Below are 21,375 nucleotides of genomic sequence, written 5' to 3' on the forward strand. Positions count from 1 at the left end.
TATATTTCTTTAAATATTCTTGAAGTTTGTGCTTATATATAGTTAAATTACTTAGAAATAGTTGGGCAGAATTTATACATGGAAACTGGGGCCTTCTCTTTCTGGCTCTCTCCTTTCCAAGACTCCTTACTCACTTTCTAGTGGCAGTGGTGGTCTTGAACTCTGGTACGTGGTTCTGCAGGTAAGAAAGACTGTGGGTTTTCTTTTGTACTTTAGCTCCCTATGTCCTGTCCTTAGGCTAAAGTATTAACTCCCCTCCAGAATCTGTTTGTAAATTTTGTACATTCTCCATTGCCCTCATAGTTAATTTTTGTATTTTGTCCAGAGTTTATACTTATTTGTGGAGGGGGGGTCTGTCTGTAAGAACTTACTTGTTCATTGGGAAGCTGAACTTCTTTATTTAATTTCCAGTGAAAAATTGTCATGAAGCAGTTTTTTTTTTTCTCTTTTCTTCCCAGTAAAGGTCATACAAATGAAATGACTGACTTGGTACAATTGATGACTCAGACTCTGAAGTTGGACTCTAAAGAGAGCTATGAAGATCTCCCAGTACCAGATCCAGTGTCAGAATTTAAACTTCATCGGAAGTATCGGGACACGCTAATACTTCATGGGAAAGTTGCAGAAGAGGCAGAGGAACTCCATTTTAAAGAGCTACCTTCAGCTGGTCAGTTTATTGTTTTACACCAACTAGAGAGCATATGTTTACTGGAGAAATGTATCAAACTAATGTTTGCAGATTTTTTTGTTTTTTAAATTATTTCCTTTGGATATTTCCATAAAATATATATCTTATTTTATGTAACAGTTGCGCTCCTGAAAAGTTGCATGAAATTTTATTTTTAACAATAAATGTAAATAAATACATGTTTGGAATTTTTTATGTGGATTTTCTTCAAATTAGACAATGGCAGTTTTTAGTTTTAGGAGATGGTAATGAGATATGAAGCATAAGTTCAGTCATTAAAAATACATGAAGTCATTAAATCAAACTCTTGTCAAAGTGAAAAGAATCTTAACATGACAAGATTTTTTTAAAAAAATCGTTGTGTTCTTGCTGAAGTGGTGAAAGTTTATTTTTCCCTGTTGTTGTTGTTGCTTTTTAGCTATCATGCCAGGTTCTGAAAAAATCAGAAGAATAGTTGAAGTCTTAAGAGCTGATGTAGTTCGGGGCCTGGGGATTCAGCTTTTAGAGCAGGTGTATGATATTTTGGAAGAGGAGGATGAATTGGAAAGAGAGGTGAGTGTCCAAACTTTTGCTGTGTCAGCTGCTTATGCTACGGAATTTTTTTACTGGCCTTTTGGATTATAATTAACATACCATACATTTGACCCATTTACCACCACAATCAATGTTAGAACATTTAATTACTCCCAGAAGAGCCCCTGTACTCACTGATAGTCATTCCCCATTGTCCTCTAGGCTCTTCACCTCTAAACAACCACTAATATTTCTCTCGCTGTAGATTTGCCTATTCTGGACATTTCATTTAAGTAGAATTGTAAAAAGCTATGTGGTCTTTTGTGATTGATTTCTTTCATTTAGCATGTTTTCAAGATTCATCCATGCTGTAGCACACGGAAAACTCATTCTTTTATATGTCTGAACATGGCTGTGCCACATGTTTATCTGTTCACCAGCTGATGGACAGTTAGATTGTTTCCACTTATTGGCTATTGTGAATAATGTTGTGAACATTTGTGTACAAGTTTTTGTGTGGGCATACGTTTTTGTTTTTCTTGGGTATCTTCTTAGGGGTAGAAATTGCTGAATCATATTGCCCTGGCTAGAACCTCCAGTACAATGTTGAATAGAAGTGGTGAGAGTAAACATCCTTATCTTGTTTCTGATCTTAGATGTAGCAGTCTTTATTAATTATGATGTTAACTATCAGTTTTTAGAAATTCTTTTTCAGGTTGAAGAAGGTCCCCCCCTTTTTTAAGGTTTTTATTTTAATTGTATTTTGTTTTATTCTCTATGGTATTTTATTTATTTTATATTTTTTGTCCCTTCTATTTCTGGTTTGCTGAGTGTTGTATCATGAAAAGGTGTTAGGTTTGTCAAATGCTTTCTATTTAGGTGATCATGTTTGTGGGTTTGTTTTTTTTTAATGTGGTATGTTACATTAATTTGTTTTTGGATGTTAAACCATCCTTATATTCCTGAGATAAATCCCACTTGGTCACGGTCTATACTGCTTCTTAGTTGTTGCTAGAGTCATGTTTTTAGTATTTTGTTGAGCGTTTTTGTGTTGGTGTTCACACGATATTAATCTTGGTCTTCAGTTTTCTTTCCTTGTGATGTTTTTTATTGGTTTTGTTATCAGGGCAATACTCGCCTCAGAATGAGTTGGGGAGAGTTCCCTCATCTTTTGGGGGAAGAATTAGTGAAGAACTGGTGTTAATTCTTTTTGAAATGTTTGTGATAGAATTCACCAATGAAAGTATCTGGGATCTGGGCCTGGGCTTTTCTTATATATATGAATATATATATATATATGGGCTTCCCTGGTGGCTCAGATTGTAAAGAATCTGCCTGCAATGTGGGAAACCTGGGTTTGATCCCTGGGATGGGAAGATGCTCTGGAGGATGGCATGGCAACCCACTCCAGTATTCTTGCCTAGAGAATTCCCAAGGGAGGAGAATTCCAAGAGGAGCCTGGTGGGCTATAGTATATGGGGTCGCAAAGAGTCTGACACGGCTGAGTGACTAAACATATACATGTTTAGTGTTTAGTCACATAGTGTTTACAAATATATATATATTTGTGTGTGTGTGTGTGTGTGTGTGTGTGTGTGTATAAAATCTTTTCGCCATCTTGCACAGCATGTGGGATCTTAGTTCCCCAACCAGAGATCGAACCCTCACACCCTGCATTGGCATTGTGGATGGAGTCTTAACTACTGGACCACCAGGGAAGTCCTTGGGCTTTTCTTTGTGAGCAGTTTTTTGTTAGTGAATTCAGTGCCTTACTATATTCAGATTGTTCTTCTGTTTCTAAAATTTCTGTCTTTCTAGGAATTTGTCCATTTCAACTAAGTTATCTATAATTGGCAATTATTAATAGAAATCCTTTTTAATCTTTTTTATTTCTATAAGGTTGGTTGTTTAGGAATCTGTTTAATTTCCATAAATATGTTACATTTCTCTATTTTATAGGTTCAACAGTGTATTATACACATGCTGGTTTTTTAATTATAGTAAAATACACATAGCTTTAAATTTAGCATTTTAACCATTTTTAAGTATTTGGTTCAGTGCTGCAGTCCATGGGGTTGCAAAGAGACACAACTGAGCGACTGAACTGAACTCAGTGGCCTTAAGTATGTTTTACATTATTGTGCAAACATTACCCATTCATTTCTAGAACTTCTTTCATTTTGCAAAACTGAAACTCTGTACCAATTAAGGAAAAACTCCCCATTTTCCCTTCCTACCAGCTCCTGGGAGCTACCATTCTAACATCTGTGTCTATGAATTTAACTAAGCCTTGATACAAAGCCTAAACGTAGCATCTAGAAAAAGTAAAACTCGCCTGTAAAGAAAACTTCAGGCCCAGATGGCTTTGCTGGTGAATTCTTCCAATCATCTAAGGAAGAAATAACATAAATCCTACACAAATTCTTTAGAAAACCGAAAAAGAAGGGACATTTTCCATTTCTCCAGAAAACCAGAACTGTGATGTCAAAACCCAACAAGGACACTTACATGAAAGAAACATAAAACCAGTATCTCTCATGAACATCTTAATCATCTAGTATTTTGTTGAAGATTTTTGCATCAGGGGTCATAAGGGATATACATGTATATTTTTCTTTTCGTATAGTCTCCCCGTCTGGCCCTAGCACCAGGGCAATGCTGGCTTCATGAATGAGCCAGGAAGTGCTCCCTCCTCCTTAACTCTCAGAAGAATTTGAGAAGGACTGAAAACAGTTCCTGTCCACGTTTGGCAGAATTCAGCAAAGTTCCAGCACCTTTCCTTGTTAGCGGGTTTAGATTACTGATTCAGTTTCCTTGCTAGTTATGGTATATTCAGATTTTCTATTTCTTTGTGATTCAGTTTCGACAGGTTTTATGTTTCTTGGAATTTGTCCATTTTGTCTAGATTATGCAACTTGGCGTACAATTGTTCCTAGTATTCCCTTAGAATCCATTTCATTTCTTTTCATTAGAGTGGTGGTAATGTCCCAAATCCATTTCAGATTTTAGTAATTTGAGTCTTTTTTTTTTTCCTTAGTATAGCTAAAGATTTGTCAATTTTGTTCATCTTCTGAGATGAACCAACTTTTTGTTTTATTGATTTTTCTCTAATTTTCTGTTCTCTGTTATAGTCTTCTCAGCTCTAATCTTTATTATTTCCTTCCTTTGGCTAGTTTTAGGTTTAATTTGTTCTTTTTCTACTACTTTAGGTTACAAAGTTAGGTCGCTGACTTGAAATCTTTTTTCTTTTTTAACATAAGCATTTACAGGTATAAATTACTTCCTTAGCACTGCTTTTGGTGCATCTTATAAGTTTTGGTATATTCTCATTTTCATTTGTCTCTAAATATCTTAAGTTTCCTTTGTGATTTTTTTTTTCCTTTGGTGCACTGGAGTGTGTTGTTTATTTTCCATAAATGAGTGAGTTTTCTAGTTTCTGTTATGGGTTTCTAACTTCATCCTGTTTTGGTCAGAGAAGATACTTTGTATGTGTATCTGTCTTTTTAATCTATTGAGACATAATTTGTGGCCTACTATATATGTCTCTACTGGAAAATGTTTCTTGCACACTTGAGAAGACTGTGTATCCTGTTATTCTTGGGTAGAGTGAGTGAGTGAAGTGAGTGAAGTCGGTCAGTCGTGTCCGACTCTTGGCGACCCCATGGACTGTAGCCTACCAGGTTCCTCCGTCCATGAGATTTTCCAGGCAAGAATACTGGAGGGGTTGCCATTTCCTTCTCCAGGAGATCTTCCCCACCCAGGGATTGAACCTGGGTCTCTCTCATTGTAGGCAGATGCTTTACCATCTGAGCCACCAGGGAAGCTCTTCTTGGGTAGAATAGTTCTTATATGTCTGTTAGATCTAGTTAGTTTTTTCATCTTTCAAGTCTTCTGTTTTCTTATCTTCTGTCTGGTTGTCCTGTCCATTACTGAGAGTGTGTATTGAAGTTTCCAACTATTATTTGTAGAACTACTTTTTAATTCTATGAAGTTTGGCATCCTATATTTTGATCATCTGTTATTAGGTACATAATTGCTTATAATTATTATATCTTCCTGCTGTAGTGATCCTTTTGTTAATGTATAATGTCCTTGTATCTTGTATTTCTTATGGCTTTATTTTTTGATATCTTGACGTTTTACATTTTTACGTAAACGTAACTATAGCTATGTATTCTCCCACAAGGTTTCCACCCTTGGTATTGTGCTTAGAATACCCCTTTTAAGACTATAGAAATATTTTTTCTAGTATATATTGATTTTTTTTTTCATGTTTTCCAAATAGGTACATTTGCGGGAGCACATGGGTGAAAAGTATGTGACTTACAGTGTGAAAGCTCGCCAGTTAAAATTTTTTGAAGAAAATGTGAATTTTTGAGAATTTATCTAATATGCTGCCAGAATGAAACTATTTTCAAAGGTTTTTGGCTTAAACAAATACAAACAAACCTATAACAATGATTGGAGGCCATTCACCATCCTTTTATCTTTTTGGCTTTTTAACTAGAAAAAAATTGGACAAAACAGTAATATTGAAGCAAGCTTACAAAAGACAAAAAAACCTTGACTATCTTATTCTCTTTACGAGGAAAAAACCTATTGTAAGACATTTGTTTGATTACTGTTTACTGAGCCTTAAACCAACTTGATACATAGAACTATTTTTTTAAGGTACTTATGAGCTTGAATACTGAGACAAAACATATTGGATTGGAAGTTCTACATTATACTATAGTGATAAAAGCAATAGGGAAAAAAAATGACATATCCAGTGATATTACTTTTTAGTATTAATAACTTTAAGTAGCAGTTGATAAATTATTTTTTTATAATTCTGGGAGTAGATTTAAAGATATGAAGTTATATATATATAGTACCTGAGCAATTGAATTTTTTTTGCATATTAATGTAATTTAACATTTTATTTCCATTTAATATGGACCTCATTCAAGGTATACAAGAATTGAAAATAGGAGATATTTTGGCCTTGTAAATCAGTATGTTTTGCAGACTGGGTTTTTTTTTTTTAAGATTTATTTTTCCATCAGCGGAAACATCTGTTAAACACTATACCTTTTCTAATTCAGCGATTTTTAAGTTATAATGTCCAGATCCTTTTAGTTATGTTCGACAAATTTGTGTCCTGAACTTTGTCTTCTTATACATCAAGATATTGTCTTCCCTTATTTTAAATGTATAATTGCATATCACATATTTTATTTGTTGTTTAATAAGGTATAATGCCCATCTAGCAAGTAGCTTTTATAAAATAAAGGTTTTGATTAGTATTTGCGGGATTGTATACCTTTTTTGAAAATTACACACATACATAAAATAATAAAATGTTCCCTTTCTAGTCCCCTAAAAGACTTTTATTTAGTTTTTATTATGTGCCAGGTACTAGGCCAGTGTTCATGGCCTAATTTCTGAAGCTTCTTGGTTTTATTTTGAAGGGTTTGTTATAATGCAACTCTAAAACCATCTGATCCCAGCGCCCAGCTGGGGACAAATTTTTGGCAAACTGTTGGTCTTTCTGAGCTATTTACCATTTCTTGCATGTTTTAGAGATCCGTAATCTTTCTTGGAAAGTCAACTTTAGTTTTACTTAAGTATTCTAACTTATTTGTATAAAGTTATATATATTATTTTCTTAGAGTAAAAAAAAAAATTCCCTCATACATTTTTATTCCCATCCTATATATTTTCAAGTCAGTTTTTATGCTTCTGTTGTTTGTTTTGTGGTTTTTTTCTTGACTGCCTAATCATTTTTCAGGTTTATTTAATTTTAAAACACGTTTTTAAGACTAAATTTTCCTTTCAGCATGTCTTTGGCCATATTTGAGAGACTTTTGATGTTTTATTTGACATTAGTTTGTAAATAGTCAATAATTCTGGTTTTGATTTTCTCTCTTAAAAGTATTTTTTAATTTCCATGTATTTCCAAAACCAAGAAATTTCCTCCTTGCTCCAGCTACATTGCAGTATTACTAAATGTGACCCGCACAACCTCTATTTCTTGGATCCTTTTTTCCTGTAGCTCAGTACATGATCCATCATTGGAATGACCCTGTGTACATTCGGTAAAGGTGAATTCTCTTATGCATAGGCAGAATCACTTCTCCACTAAATACTGGAAATGTTCTACATCTTCACTAATATGGTAGCCACTAATCATGTAAAACCTGTTGAGTCTTTGCCATTTGGCTAGTTGAGAAACTTGATTTTTAAAAAAAAATTTTTTTGGATGTGCCATGCTGCATATGGGATCGTAATTCCCCAACTATGGATCAAATCCACGCCCCCTGCATTGGAAACAGAGTCTTAAGCATTAGATGGCCAGGGAAGTCCTGAGGAACCCAATTTTTAATTCAACTTAAGACACACATGACTAGTAGCACCATATTGGACAGCACAGCTCTGTCTTCATTTAGCAAATATGATGGAGTGCCTATGTGTCATGTACTCTTGTACTAAGCAAACAGCAGTGAGCCTAAGAAGGTTCCTGTCCCCATGGAGCTCATGTTCTGGGGAGGATGATTAACAAATATATACTGATATATACTAAATGCCATGAAAATAATACAGAATGATGGGGCATACCCAAACTTTTATTTTGATAGGATAGTAGGAAATGCTTCTTTATAGTGACATCCGCGTAGGGCTTCCCAGGTGGCACCAGTCCTAAAGAACCCGCCTGCCAATGCAGGAGATGTGGTTCGATCCCTGGGTTGGGAAGATGCCCTAGAGGAGGGCACGGCAACCCACTCCAGTATTCTTGCCTGGAGAATCCCATGGACAGAGGAGCTTAGTGGCCTCCAGTCCACAGGGTCAGAGAGTCAGACATGACTGAAATGACTTAGCATGCACGCACTGGGTAGGGACCTGAATGAAAGGAGAGAACAAGTCATGTATGCCTAAGGGAAGTTCCAGGCATGTGGAACAAATGCAAAAGTCTTCATATTGCCTTGATCTATCAAAACCTGAAAGGTAGAATGTTGGTCTCCTACCAAGAGTGCAGCTTTGCTAAATTCCTGTATATGTAACAGTCTTTGGTTTATATATTTCACATCTTACTCAATGCATGATTCATTCATTGACATCTTGCAGCTATGAAATGTCCCTCTTTGCCCCATTTAATGCTTTCTGATATTAAATTTCTGACTTTTTCACTATTACCACTCCTTTTTGATTGCATTTGCCTAATACATCCTTGCTCCTGTTTTCAACCTTTGGGTGTCATTTTGAGAACATGAGGTAACTTGATTTTCAACCCTATTGGGAGCTCTTAACTTTGTAATCACATTTTTTATTGATATGCTTGGTCTTATTTCTGCTGTCTTTTACTTTTCTTCCCCTTTTAAAAAACCCTTTCCTGACTTCTAGTGTATTAAGATCTTCACTCCCTTTTTTAAAAACTCAGTCTGGAAGTCCTATATCCTGGTATCGAGAAGTAGAATATGACTTGTAATAACCCTTGCACTCCCATTCCTCACACAAGACTTTTAGAACATTTTTCTCTTCAGCCCTCTAGAAAATTTAAAAGTAATTTATAGCTTCACGGGTTTTCATTTTAAACTACCTTAGGTAAAGCATGGATTAAATGTTTTCTGCTTGGCAACAGCCTTATTTTACTGGTACCAAAATACTACTTTACCACAAAATTTACATTAGTAAGTTTTTTCACATGTGCTTGCTGTTGTTTAAAAAAAAAAAAAAGAAATCATACATTAGGACCTTGTAGCTTCAGGATAGAAATGTTTCTTGCTGACACTTTCAGAACCATGAACTTCTAAGTTTGGCTTTTACTCCTAGTCATGCTTGCAGAACAATGAACAAAAGACTCTATAGACATTGAATTGCACTGAGTTTTAATTGAAAACATTAAAACAGCCTGACTACCCATAATGAATTATAAAACTTTGATAGTTAAATTGTACTATCATTTATGAAGCTTTTACTCATTATTTTGTAGACCTGAAAGAAACTTTGCATACTTCTGTTTTCTGTTCTCCATTTCAGAGGAAGATTGTGAGGAGAAGGTCTAAAATATTTATAAATCAAAATCCAAAAGAGAAATGAAATATGGAGAAAACAAAATCTATACACAGCTGAGCATGGGTGGTTTTTAGCTTATGTTTTATATATGAAAACAATTTAGTTCATGTCACACAAAACCAAAGCAGGTACAACAGTAAAGCTGAATCATGAAAACCCTGATTAATTATTTTTAGCATGTCTCTTAACTTTTCGTTCCCCTGGTTTCTTGTCTTCTGTGCTTGAGTCCTGAACAGGTAACCACTTGAGGGGGTGCCGGCGATAAATGGGCCATGGAGGAAGTGTCAGCTGGGTCAGAACAGAAAATCAATCAATTATGGCCATTAGAAGCTTAAAGAGTATCATGTATTATGCCTGGTTCCCAAATGACTCCTTTGCTACAGGTAAAAACAAGGAAACCCACATTCCTATGAAAACTCTGTCATCACCCAGACAAGATACTTAAAGTGAGAACAAGCCTCATTGTTTACACATGGCTTTAAGAGCTAAAAGAAAGGTGAGGAAGGAACAATGTGAAGACCATAAAGTTTTAAGTTCTAGCTTTGACTTTTAAGATTACTGCTTGGAGCAACTGCCAAAAGCAATACGCTTTATGCAACTTAACCTCATCTGATGCTATCTGGCATTGAAACGTTGTGCGGATTCTCAGTACTAGATCCAAGCAAAATAACCCAATTCAGAAAACCTAACTTGCCACTAACATCCAAGCACCCATAAATTTCTTACCAAACACGAAAAAGCAAATCCAGCCATAACTATATAGACAGTCCACCCGAACTGTTCAGCCAGGTACCCGTAGATAAATCCAACTATCTAAAGACAAAGAAAGTATATTAAATACAGTCAAGCTGGGGGTGAGGGTGGAAAAGATTATGTAAAACCAATACTTACTGCAGAAAAAAGAATAATTCCCTGAAACATCTGTTCAGCTAGCTTCTGGCCCTTGTAATCCTAGAGGGGAAGAAGAGCAAAGCAGGAATTGGTTCCACCACCGAAGAGGTACATTCCTGCCCGGGCCTCGCAGCTTTGGCACCAGGGCATTCCCAACATATGGGGCTCCCCCAAGAACCTAAGCAAGGAATGCCATTCTGGGTTTCCCGGGGGAACCGAAGCATCCTCACGGAGCCCGGGAAGGGGCATCCTTTGGGGGGGGGGGGAGAGAAGGGCACCAGGTAGGTACAACTCGGCAAAGAGAGTAGGACCCGCGGCAGGACCCGCGCCGCACGGGGTAGGTCTCGGACAAGGGTTGCGGAGCTACCAGGCTCGCGAGCGGCGTGTAGGGATCTTAGGGCCCAGGCGGGCAGCGGCCTCACCATTTGCGTGGGCAGCGAGCTCAGATGCCCCAACATGTCTGGTTCTGAAGGCGGGCGGCAGAGCGAGGGCAGCCGGGACTGAGGGACGCTAGAGTCCGAGGTCAGTTTCTGCCGACGGGTCCCGTTCCGCGGGCCTGCCGAGTCGAGGGCAGCGATGGCCGCGGCCCCGGAAGCGGATGTCTCCCACAGACCCGCTCGGCCCGAGGCCCCTCCCCGTGCCCTCGCTAGGCGACTTGTGCTTTCGCAGCTGGCCGTCGGCCGGCGCCCTCTCCGCGGAGGCTGAGATCCTGACGGCGGCAGCCGAGTAGAGGCATCACGCGCCCGCGAAGGGCTCGCCGTCAGCGCTTTTGGGTGCTGGGAACCGCGGTCCCGGTCCCCCAAACTGTCCTCGGCTGGGCGGGCGCCGCTAAACTGCTGCCTGCGCGCGCCCCGTCTCCATGGCGACGGACTTCTCCCGGCGAGGACCCCAGCGGTGGGGCTGCCCGGCGGCGCCTGCTCCGTGCGAAGTCCTCGGGGTCCGAGCGGCCGACGGGCGGGGGTCTGCGGGACTGCGCGGTGGCCGCGAAGCTAGCGGGCGGGCGGGCTCGGTCCGGAGTGCAGGCGACGCGGGCGGCCCGGCGGCTGGCTGGGCCCCGGGGCCTGCGGCAGGGGCGCTGAGCTGGCGGGGCGGGCCGGGGTGCGAGCAGCGGCTCCTCCTCCTCCTCGGACTGCAGGTAAGGACTGCCACGGCCAGCGTCCGAGGCAAACGGCTAGCCGGAACCCCAACCCGGGGTCTCGCAGCCTGCGCGGGGAGCCCGCCGAGCGTGTGCTCTGCGGAACACTAGAGTTTAGAGGGGGACCACCCCAGAACCTTTCATCCAGAGAAAGGTATCCTGTCAGGGAGGGGTTCTCGCCCGCCCCTTAGCACCAGTGTGGGGGAGCTCCCGCCCGGGGGAGCCTCAAGGCTGCTCGGCGGCTTCTCTGGCCTCTTCAGAGACTCAGACCGCCGAGGATTCGCACAGTCTCTCTCTCTCTCTCTCTATGCCATTGTCTCTCTCAAAAGCCGAAGCCCTCCTCCGTTACTCTGAGGAAAGTGGAAGACCCACGTTCCAGAGAGAAACTGTTGTGGGAAACCTGGGCCTGTGGGGGTCCCAACTTGCTCGCTTGCCTCTATGCTGTGTTGCGCGCCAGAGTCGCTCAGAGACGCTGGGATTCTGGGCACTCCAGGGGCGGGTTGATGTGTGTGGTTGCCGCCCTCATTCATTAATCAGCAAATACATCCCGCATCTTGTGTGTGTGTGTGTGTGTGTGTGTGTGTGTTCTGGGCACTCCAGCAAATACATCCCGCATCTTTTGTGTGTGTGTGTGTGTGTGTGTTCTGGGCACTCCAGGCAGGTTGATGTGTGTGGTCGCCGCCCTCATTCATTAATCAGCAAATACATCCCGCATCTTGTGTGTGTGTGTGTGTGTGTGCGCGCGCGCGCGCGCGCCAAGCTTTGGGCCAAAGATACGGCCCTGACCAAGGGGCCCTTGCCTTCCTGGAGTCCAGAATGTGTCAAGGGAGACAGCCACGTAACCCCAGAAATAGAAACTGGATTACTCTGGGGTAGCGAAGCCCTGGATATGTGAGAGCTTAGGCGAGATGCAACTGAATGCGGGATTTGAGGGAGGCTCCCTTAACTGCTGAAAGCCAAGTAGTAGCCAGATGAAGAGGTAAACAAAGTGGTACCCTTAGTACCTTTTCCACCTTTCAGTCTGGTGGAGGCTAAGCTCTTTCCCTTGTATGTAGCCATAGACATCTCCCTCTGTGTATCCCTCTTTAAATGCACTTTACAGGGTAGCAGTTGGTGTAAAGACTTTATGGTATTTGATCTATAAAGATAATTATGGGAAAAGGAGACTGCTTTTGGCAGATTTGATTTCAGAGATCTCCACTGGAATTTGTTTCCATGATTATTTTTAAAGATGGTATTCCCTTTCAGGGCTGAGAACCAGCCTTGCTCCTAGATTAACAAGATCATTCAACAAGTATCACATATCTACTACCATTTGCCAGACATGGTTTTAGATGGCAAGGATACATCAACATACACTTTTCCCCGGAGTCACAGTTCTCAAAGAGCAGGGAAGACAGAACGAAGAAACAAACAGATGAGATAGTTTCATAATTGAAGAGGGGGGTGGTAAGCTTTATTGATGGTCTCTGAGGGGATGGGTAAGAGGACCAAAAGGTGACCTTGGTCTTCTGTAGTTTCAACAACTCCAGTTTGAATGGAGAGGTAGGGCCAGAAGTCTGGTTGCTGCTGCTGCTAAGTCGCTTCAGTCGTGTCTGACTCTGCGATTCTATAGACGGAGGAGGCTAAAGAGAGGACAGGAGGAAAGAAACTGGAGCTGGAGATTTTCAATCCTTTCAAGCTTTTCGTGTGAAAGGGAGCACAGAAATGGGTCTGTGGGTCTACTGGGATTTGGGAAGTGGTGTCTTTTTGTTTTTTAATTAACTGGAAGATACCAGAGCATGATAATATGCTGCTGAGAGTGTGTTCCAGCAGAGAGGGAAAGAGTTTGCTGTTGCTGCACCAAGGAATCACTTGTAGGATTGGTTGCAGAGCGTGAGTGGAATGGCCTTCCATGGGAGTGTATAGCAATAGGAAGGAAAGCAGAAAAGACCACTGAGAATGTGGGTACTAGTGCAGGTAGCCAGCAAATTGAAAAACATAAAGTGTTCTTTCCCCTTGAGGTTTCTTCACCCATATTTCTGGGAACAGCTGCCGTGTGTGTTTGTGTTGAGTGATTTGGGAATGTGAAGGTCTTATCATTTCTAAACAAAATATTAATTTTCATAGTGGACAAATGAATATTACTTATCAAATTTTATACAGTTGTGTACTCTAGCAAAAACATAGTATTTTTGCACATCCTGCGTGTACATGCAGTTTGGCTTTGAGAATTCTTTCTACCCAGATCAGTGAATTCCATTACCAGGAATTACACCAGGAAAGGAAATATGGATCAGACACACTCTATAATAATTGGCATTTTGTATGTAGATAACCATGGAAGAGTTTTTGGAGCAGATGGCTTCGGCCATGCAAATCTACTTAAGTACATCAAATACCTGCTAGGATTGTGTTTTTCTTCTGTCTGGCCAGTTGCAATAGCACAAATACTCGTGCCTCTTGATCAGGATACTACCTGTAAGTAATTGTTGCTGGACATTGTTGAGCTAGACCATTGTCGTTTATACTGTTCATTAAATGAGATTCATTAAAGTGAGATAGTTTTCTTCAGTCTTGGTGGAAATTGGCTCCAAGCAGGCAGACAATAGGACTGTCTGAGGAACCCCCAGTCTGCCACCTTCTATAGGTCAGTCTTAGTCCTCAAGAGGAGGTAGAGACACATAGCTCAGGGTATATAATGATATATATTCTTTAGAGAGGAAACCTGTTGGTATAGTATACTTTACATGTACTGCTTTAGAAAGAAGAGTGAGAGAGAAAGAATGTGAATTTTTAAAATTTTAATTGGAGGATAATTACTTTACAATATTGTGATGGGTTTTGCCATACATCAATATGAATCGGCCACAGGTACACATCCCCCCGGATCCTGAGCCCCCCTCCCACCTCCCTCCCTGTCCTGTCCCTCTGGGTTGTCCCAGAGCACTGGCTTTGGGTGCCCTACTTGATGCATTGAACTTGCACTGGTCATCTATTTTACATATGGTAATGTACATGTTTCAATACTATTCTCTCAAATCATCCCACCCTCGCCTTGGATGTACTTTGGGAGTCTGAATTATTTTCTCCAAATTTGTAATCTGGCCTGTGAGTCCCAAGTTTTTAAATAGCCCTTCAATATATTTTTCTTGTTTTCAAAGGTCTTTAGAAATGAGTTAATAGAATACAATTTGGAACAGGGGACATTTTGTACCAATGAGGTTGACCTCAGTTTACTTGATCATAGACAGCTAAGTCCCTATCTAATTAGGAATTCTAAGTAGAAATTCATTCAGAAAACTTTTCCATAGTGGTTAAACCCCTAGACCCCTAAATTCTACCAGGTATTCCTCCTGGTAGAATTTATTTTGCTTTTCGTTTAGTGGTATATGGTATACTAGGCTCTAAGTTATTGGAAATATTTTATGACTGCCATAAAAAATTCAGATCTCAAGTTGGGTTCTTGGAAGCTGTTAATTCAAAACAAGTTTCTGGCAGAATATACCATATATTCACTTCTTGTTTCTGTCTGAATAAAAGTGTAGGCATTTTGATGGCCACTCTAATGTACCTACTGACTTTGGGGGCTTGTTTTTGTTTTGTAGGGTTAATAACTAGTATTTATATAAGACAGAAGAGAAAGATGTCATTTCGTAAAGGTACGTTCTTTCTACAGTTGTTATTTTGTTTTTGTTTAGTTGCTGAGTCACATCCCACCAGTCTCCTCTGTCCATGGGATTTTTCCAGGCAGGAATAGTGGAGTGGGTTGCCATTTCCTTCTCCAAGGGATCTTCCTGACCCAGGGGTCGAACCCGGGTCTCTGGCATTGGCAGGCAGATTCTTTGCTGCTGAGCCAGTGAGGAAGTCGTGTCTTATCTTTTACGTGGTCAAAAGGTGCAGAGATGTAATGTGGGCTTTCTCCTCTGTGTTTCAGTAAACATCGTCATCCTGGTCCTGGCTGTTGCTCTCTTCTTACTGGTTTTGCATCATAACTTCCTTGGTCTGAGCAGTTTGCTGAGGAATGAGGTTTCAGGTATGGGAACCCTGACTAAAGCCTTGCTGTCTGTTAAGGACCCGGAATTCCTTGTGTCCCACATTCTAAGTTACATCACTGCTGCTGCTGCTGCTAAGTCGCTTCAGTGTGTCCGACTCTGTGCGACCCCATAGATGGCAGCCCACCAGGCTCTGCCGTCCCTGGGATTCTCCAGGCAAGAACACTGGAGTGGGTTGCCATTTCCTTCTCCAGTGCATGAAAGGGAAAAGTGAAAGTGAAGTCACTCAGTCATGTTCGACTCTTAGTGACCTCATGGACTTAGCCTACCAGGCTCCTCCGTCCACGAGATTTTCCAGGCAAGAGTACTAGATTTGAAGAAAAGAAGGCTTTCTGCTTGGCCCTACAGAAGCTACTGACGACTCTGAGAAAGGCAGGTGGCACTCACTGTGCTCTAGCAGCCTGTCCCCATCTCCCTGCTGGGTGGTTGTTTGCTAAGCATTTGATCTCACCAAAGAGTCCTTTTCACCAAATGAGAATCCTTAAGAGAAAGGAGCCACTATAGGCTGTTATCTGCAGACATTTCAGTCGGGCAGGGCTTCAGAAGGTGACAGGTTAATGTTGCTGGTGTTTGATGCCTACTTTGTTCACTAGAGTGTCAGTCTGGTCACCTGTTACTTTCCTTTAACATGTGGAACCATATCAGCAGGAGTTTAGTAGTAAAACGAAACCACAAAACCTTGTCAGCTTATTTAAAAGAATTAGTTGTTCATATTGCCCTGTCTTGGTATTGAGGAATGTTTGAGGCTTCAGAGGGTTTGTCAAAAATACTTTTTAGATTGTTACCCACCATCCTTGACCAGAGCATGAAAAGACCAATAGCTTTCCCTTAACTTTCACTGAACGCTCTGATAGCATGTTTTATAATAGTGTGTATGTGTGTGTGTGTGTGTTTGTGTATTTACAGAAAGTAATGCATGCTGCTGGTAGTAGGAGCATTTATATACCGCATTCAAGCTCCATGAAGGCAGTTGTGGCTGGTACATAGGAGATGCTTAATAAATATTCATTGAATAAATTATTTCACTGCCTAGAGATAACTATTAATATTAAAATTTTCCCTTAGTACCGTCCAGTTTTTTTTCTGTGTATTTTTTCCATATGGTTGAGATTATGCTATATATTAATATAAACTACACATGACATGATTTTTCACATAATTATATCCTAAGTAGGTCACCATGACAAAACTCTTCAAATGTAAATTTAACGCCACATAGTTTACTTTTTGCTATAGGAAAAAGTCATTTGGTACAATGACTTTGAGATTTTTTTTGATGGCAACCCCACAATATGAACGTGTTACATACAACACACACATACATGTATGTATTGTCTGTCTGCCCTTCACAGTGGTAAAAATTTAACTGTTTTATTCATGGCTGTAACCCCAGTGCCTAGATACTGCCTGGCACATGGTAAGCGCTCAGTGTTCAGTGCATGATGAATGAGTAAATGAATGGACATACTATGAAAGGCAAGAAGGAAAGTTTACAAAACAATACTTGGAGTTGCTGTGTGTGACGCATTCTGATATTTTCTAAGTCACTGTTTTGTTCCAATTCAGAAACTGTTTTCCTGGTCACATTCTAATTGTGACCCATTAAGTTGCTTTCATGCATACTTCTGGGACATGATTCATGGTTTGAAAAACAACTGATTTTTAGTCTGTTTCTAGGTTTTCATAGTTGTAAATAAAATTATGACTTTTGGTTCCCTCTCAGGTTTTGTTCTTAAGAGACACAAGGGAATTACTGGGTCAGAGGCCATGTACCCGTTTAAGGCTCTTGATACAAATTGCCAAAATACAGTCTAAAAAGATCCTGTTATATCCCTACCAGTAGTGTATCGTAATTCCATCTGCCTGTTTTTGTTTTTTTTAAAAAAATGCTTTTCCAAGGCCTGGTTACATACAGGAAAACACAATTTCTGGGTTTTGTGGTTCACATTGTAATGAGACAGACTGAGGTCCAAGTATCATAACCTTTAGCTAACATCTTTTGATGTGTTGGGATCTGTATGAAACGCTCTTGAGATTGTATCACAGTACCTTCCTTGTGTGCGTTCTTTGCAGATTCAGGAATTGTGGGGCTTCAGCCTGTGGACTTTATCCCAAATGCTCCCCAACCTGTGGTAGACGGGAGAGAAGAGGAGATTCCTGTGGTCATCGCTGCATCTGAAGAAAGGCTCGGAGGGGCCATTGCAGCCATAAACAGCATTCAGCATAACACTCACTCCAACGTGATTTTCTATATTGTTACACTCAATGGTACAGCAGACCATCTCCGGTGAGCTCTGCTTGCCTGATGGCTCTGCTTCTAGGGGATACTCTTGAGAGCAGGCCAGCTGCCAATCGAGTAATTTTTTTTTTCAGTGTTTACAATCATTTTTCCTGTGTAATTATTAAACATATAAACTGCACATTTTTTCCATATGATTGTACCATAAATATGTCTCCATGATAGCAGAAACATGTAAGCAACTTGTGCCAAGATGTCAATCAACAGTTTACTATGCATGTTGTTAAATTCAAGCAGATTTTTTTTTTGGTAATAAGAACTTCCTTAATGAAGGAAGCAGTGTGTTGACTTACATTCTCTTACAAGTTCCTTATTTCCAGAACGTGCTCTTGAGTAGTTCTGGTGTAGAGTTGGAAGGGATGGGGGAGCAACAGCAAGGTAGAATGGTGAAGTGAGTATAGACCTAATCCCTGGGAACCTATTTCCTCATCTGTAAGTATGGGGTGTAAATATCCAACCTAGAGGATTGTTGTATCAAGTAAATGAAAAAAAAATATAACAACCACCTACCACATAATTGCTCAGTAAATGGTCCTTAGTATTATGATTTATAGAAACCCAATCTGGTGGACAGTCTTAAATGTGTTTTGAAGATGCTTTGACTTAAGATTTACAAAGTTTATTCCAAAAGAATTTTGTCTAATAGTGGTCAGGTCTGTGCCTTTCTTCATGGTTCATGTTTTTTGTGAAAGTTGTTATAATTTTTCCATTTTTAAAAACTCAAGAAACCACCTAAAATAGAAACAAATATTGCATTAAAATAGAAATAACATATCCACAAAATGCTGATCTGAAATGGCCCTACGAAAAATGTGCTGGGCGTCTATAGGGAACACTGACTTTTCTCACACTCAGTGAGTGTATATAGGTTAACAGACTGATACACCCCCTATGTTGATAACTAGCTTTCACTACTGTATTACCGTGACTCATTTTCTTCACTCATGTATTTGGAGGGACAGAAGTTGATTTGGAGGGACAGAAGTTGAACGATCCGTGTGGTGACAGATCATCTCAATTCTATAGTGAATTTTTCTACAGCAGTTTTAGTGTCAGGAGAGTGAACCAAGTATGAGCCTTTGGGAGCTCTGTTACCATAGAATCTTGGTTCAGGAAGGGACTTTAGTGGGAAAACTCACAGCAGATGAGGATACCAGAACTCAAGAGGTGAAGGGAATTGAAGACACCTATTTGGTCCTAAGCATTTCTCTTGTGTTAGGGTCTTGGAAAGCAGAGATATGGCTATGATTTGGGACATTATTATTTAAAACTGAAATTTGGTGGTTTATTTTCATCAGGTCCTGGCTCAGCAGCAGTAACCTGAAAAGTATCAGGTACAAAATTGTGAATTTTGACACTAAACTTTTGGAAGGGAAAGTAAAGGAGGATCCTGACCAGGGGGAATCCATAAAACCAGTGAGTTCCATGCATCCTTGTTTGTACTTGGTAGTAGTACTAGGAAATGGCTGTAATACGTGCATAACCGGATACAGTGCAAAGATTATACTTCCCTGGGGACCAAGTCTGGAAGTTCTGAGACCTTGGGCTTTCTTCTCTTGCATGGATGCTGAGAGCATCCTGGGAATTTCTAGTAAACAGAAGCACAGCCACTTACAAATCCTGTTTCAATGCTTTCCTTTTCCAGTTAACTTTTGCAAGGTTCTACTTGCCAATTCTGGTTCCCAGAGCAAAGAAGGCCATATACATGGATGATGATGTAATTGTGCAAGGTACTGAAGAATGTCACATCATTGCTGCTTTCTGTCCAGTGTGGGCTGTAGTGTTTTGTCTTATTTATGGGTATCCTATAAAAGGTTATCTTTCACATTTCACTTGAAAATACGTGGATTATTTTCAAATATCTTTTGATACTGATTTCTAACAATTCCACAGTGATAACAGACTTTGATTTTAATACCTTTAGACCATGAAATTTTTGCACTTTATGTCCCTGGATATGTTCCAGTGTCTCCTGGTTTACAGTCTATGGGAACTTGAATAGAATTTGTATCCTACTGTTGTGTGAAAATTATATATAAATCTTAATTATGTTGAATTGGTTCACAGTATTGCTCAGGTCTACTCTATCCTTCTGCTTCTCTGTATGTTCATTCTATTAATTCCTAAAAGTTTGATATTGAAGCTCCAACTAAAAACCTTAATTTACCTACTTAAAGTAGGAGGAATAGAAATCTTGGGACAACCTAAATCTTAACTTTCTTTCAGGTGATATTCTTGCCCTGTACAATACACCACTGAAGCCAGGACATGCAGCTGCATTTTCAGAAGATTGTGATTCAACCTCTGCTAAAGTTGTCATCCGTGGAGCAGGGAACCAGGTAAGTTATTTATTAGACCTTGTGAATTTACTGTACTTTTTAGCTACATTTTATTCACTGGTTATTTCATCCTAAAACTCAAGGCAACTTTCCTAGATTGGTTTATGGATTTGACAACCTAATTCTCCTTGAATATCTGGCTTTATGTTTAGGTTCCTATTGTCTAACTTGTGATCCCAACTGTCACTTCTAATTGCTTTATTAGAGCCCTTTGCTAATTATCTGAGAAATAATAAGTATTAATAAGAAATAAGTAAGCAGAATGGTTATCAAATTACTGTTTGAAGCAATATATCCCAATTGTGTTTTTAGTACAATTACATTGGATATCTTGACTATAAGAAGGAAAGAATTCGTAAACTTTCCATGAAAGCCAGCACCTGCTCATTTAATCCTGGAGTTTTTGTTGCAAACTTGACAGAATGGAAAAGACAGAATATAACTAACCAGCTGGAAAAATGGATGAAACTCAATGTAGAGTAAGTTATGTAACTGGCCTAACTCTGAAAACTCTTGTATCTCAACCCGGGCAGTCTTGACTAACAGGAATTGTTCTTTCCCACCCAGAGAGGGACTGTATAGCAGAACACTGGCTGGCAGCATCACAACACCACCTCTGCTGATCGTGTTTTATCAGCAGCACTCCACCATTGACCCTATGTGGAACGTTCGCCACCTTGGTAAGTAGGTAATTAACCAAGAGCCTAAGCAGTCAAGTATCTATTAAGGACAACCCTCAGGAATGGACTATATTGTTTCCCTTAAATTACCTGCAGTCTTGTGTCTGATTAGTACAATCATTTGGCTCTTTTTTCTCTAAATGTAAGGTTCCAGTGCTGGAAAACGATATTCACCCCAATTTGTAAAGGCTGCCAAGTTACTCCACTGGAATGGGCACTTTAAGCCATGGGGAAGAACTGCTTCATATACTGATGTCTGGGAAAAATGGTATATTCCGGACCCAACAGGCAAATTCAGCCTAATCCGAAGACATGTGGAGATCTCAAATACAAAGTGAAATACAAATTGTGCTATAAGCGTTTCTCAGGAAATCCTGGAAGACAGTGTGTGTGGGAAGTAACACTAGCTAGGCTTCAGTGCCTGTCTTCAGCAACCCATGGAAAAAGGGACATTTCAGCTGGATAAAGAGGATAGACTGTCCCATTTGGCAGCCAGCTTCCCAGACAGACTATAAATATGCCTCCATCTGCCTTACCAAGTGTTCACTTACTGATGGTGCTGACTGACCAGAGGTGAATGGACTTAAGATACGGTTGTTACAGCCAGTTCATCACTGCTGCTTGGTTTTAATTTTGTGACCTGTGTAAATAAAGTGAAAACTACATTTTTCAATAGGTATCTGCTTTAACTCTACTTTTACCCACTCACTATTTAAGAGATGTATTTTTATAGAATTTAGA

At 40.0% G+C, this 21,375-nt stretch overlaps 3 protein-coding genes across 27 annotated transcripts in view; 2 read left to right on the forward strand and 1 right to left on the reverse strand.

Annotated features, from left to right (window-relative positions):
* NEK4 (NIMA related kinase 4) overlaps positions 1-14,903 on the forward strand; it is a 35,137-nt gene extending 20,234 nt beyond the window's left edge. For 14 of the 24 annotated variants that reach the window (XM_081525121.1, XM_081525112.1, XM_081525116.1 and 11 more), the window contains 3 exons: positions 459-667; positions 1,107-1,240; positions 5,487-6,489. In XM_081525121.1, coding sequence (XP_081381247.1) covers positions 459-667; positions 1,107-1,240; positions 5,487-5,579 — 436 coding nt within the window. In that variant the 3' untranslated portion in view covers positions 5,580-6,489. Of the gene's footprint in view, positions 1-458; positions 668-1,106; positions 1,241-5,486; positions 6,490-9,220; positions 9,419-14,869 lie in introns of those variants that run through there. The other 10 variants (XM_081525118.1, XM_081525126.1, XM_081525110.1 and 7 more) reach the window with 4 other exon arrangements.
* Positions 9,053-11,014, reverse strand: SPCS1 (signal peptidase complex subunit 1). The gene is made up of 4 exons (XM_081525136.1): positions 10,570-11,014; positions 10,148-10,207; positions 9,983-10,069; positions 9,053-9,544 (listed from the first exon to the last, which is right to left on the reverse strand). The coding sequence occupies exons 1-4, from the start codon at positions 10,603-10,605 to the stop codon at positions 9,419-9,421; spliced, it is 309 nt and encodes a 102-aa protein (XP_081381262.1). The 5' UTR covers positions 10,606-11,014; the 3' UTR covers positions 9,053-9,418.
* Positions 10,516-21,307, forward strand: GLT8D1 (glycosyltransferase 8 domain containing 1). Of its 2 annotated transcripts, none has more exons than XM_081525135.1 (10): positions 10,516-10,669; positions 14,870-14,923; positions 15,199-15,297; positions 17,390-17,603; positions 18,914-19,031; positions 19,261-19,345; positions 19,842-19,954; positions 20,267-20,433; positions 20,522-20,634; positions 20,782-21,307. In XM_081525135.1, the coding sequence occupies exons 2-10, from the start codon at positions 14,908-14,910 to the stop codon at positions 20,970-20,972; spliced, it is 1,116 nt and encodes a 371-aa protein (XP_081381261.1). In that variant the 5' UTR covers positions 10,516-10,669; positions 14,870-14,907; the 3' UTR covers positions 20,973-21,307. The 2 variants fall into 2 exon arrangements, with proteins under 2 accessions (XP_081381261.1, XP_081381259.1); XM_081525133.1 differs by lacking the exon at positions 10,516-10,669 and adding an exon at positions 11,015-11,282.
* Positions 21,308-21,375: the final 68 nt, after the last annotated feature.

This window comes from Giraffa tippelskirchi, chromosome 9 (assembly GCF_054371585.1).
Source record: "Giraffa tippelskirchi isolate mGirTip1 chromosome 9, T2T-mGirTip1v1.2.pri, whole genome shotgun sequence".
Classification (NCBI taxonomy): Eukaryota; Metazoa; Chordata; class Mammalia; order Artiodactyla; family Giraffidae; genus Giraffa; species Giraffa tippelskirchi.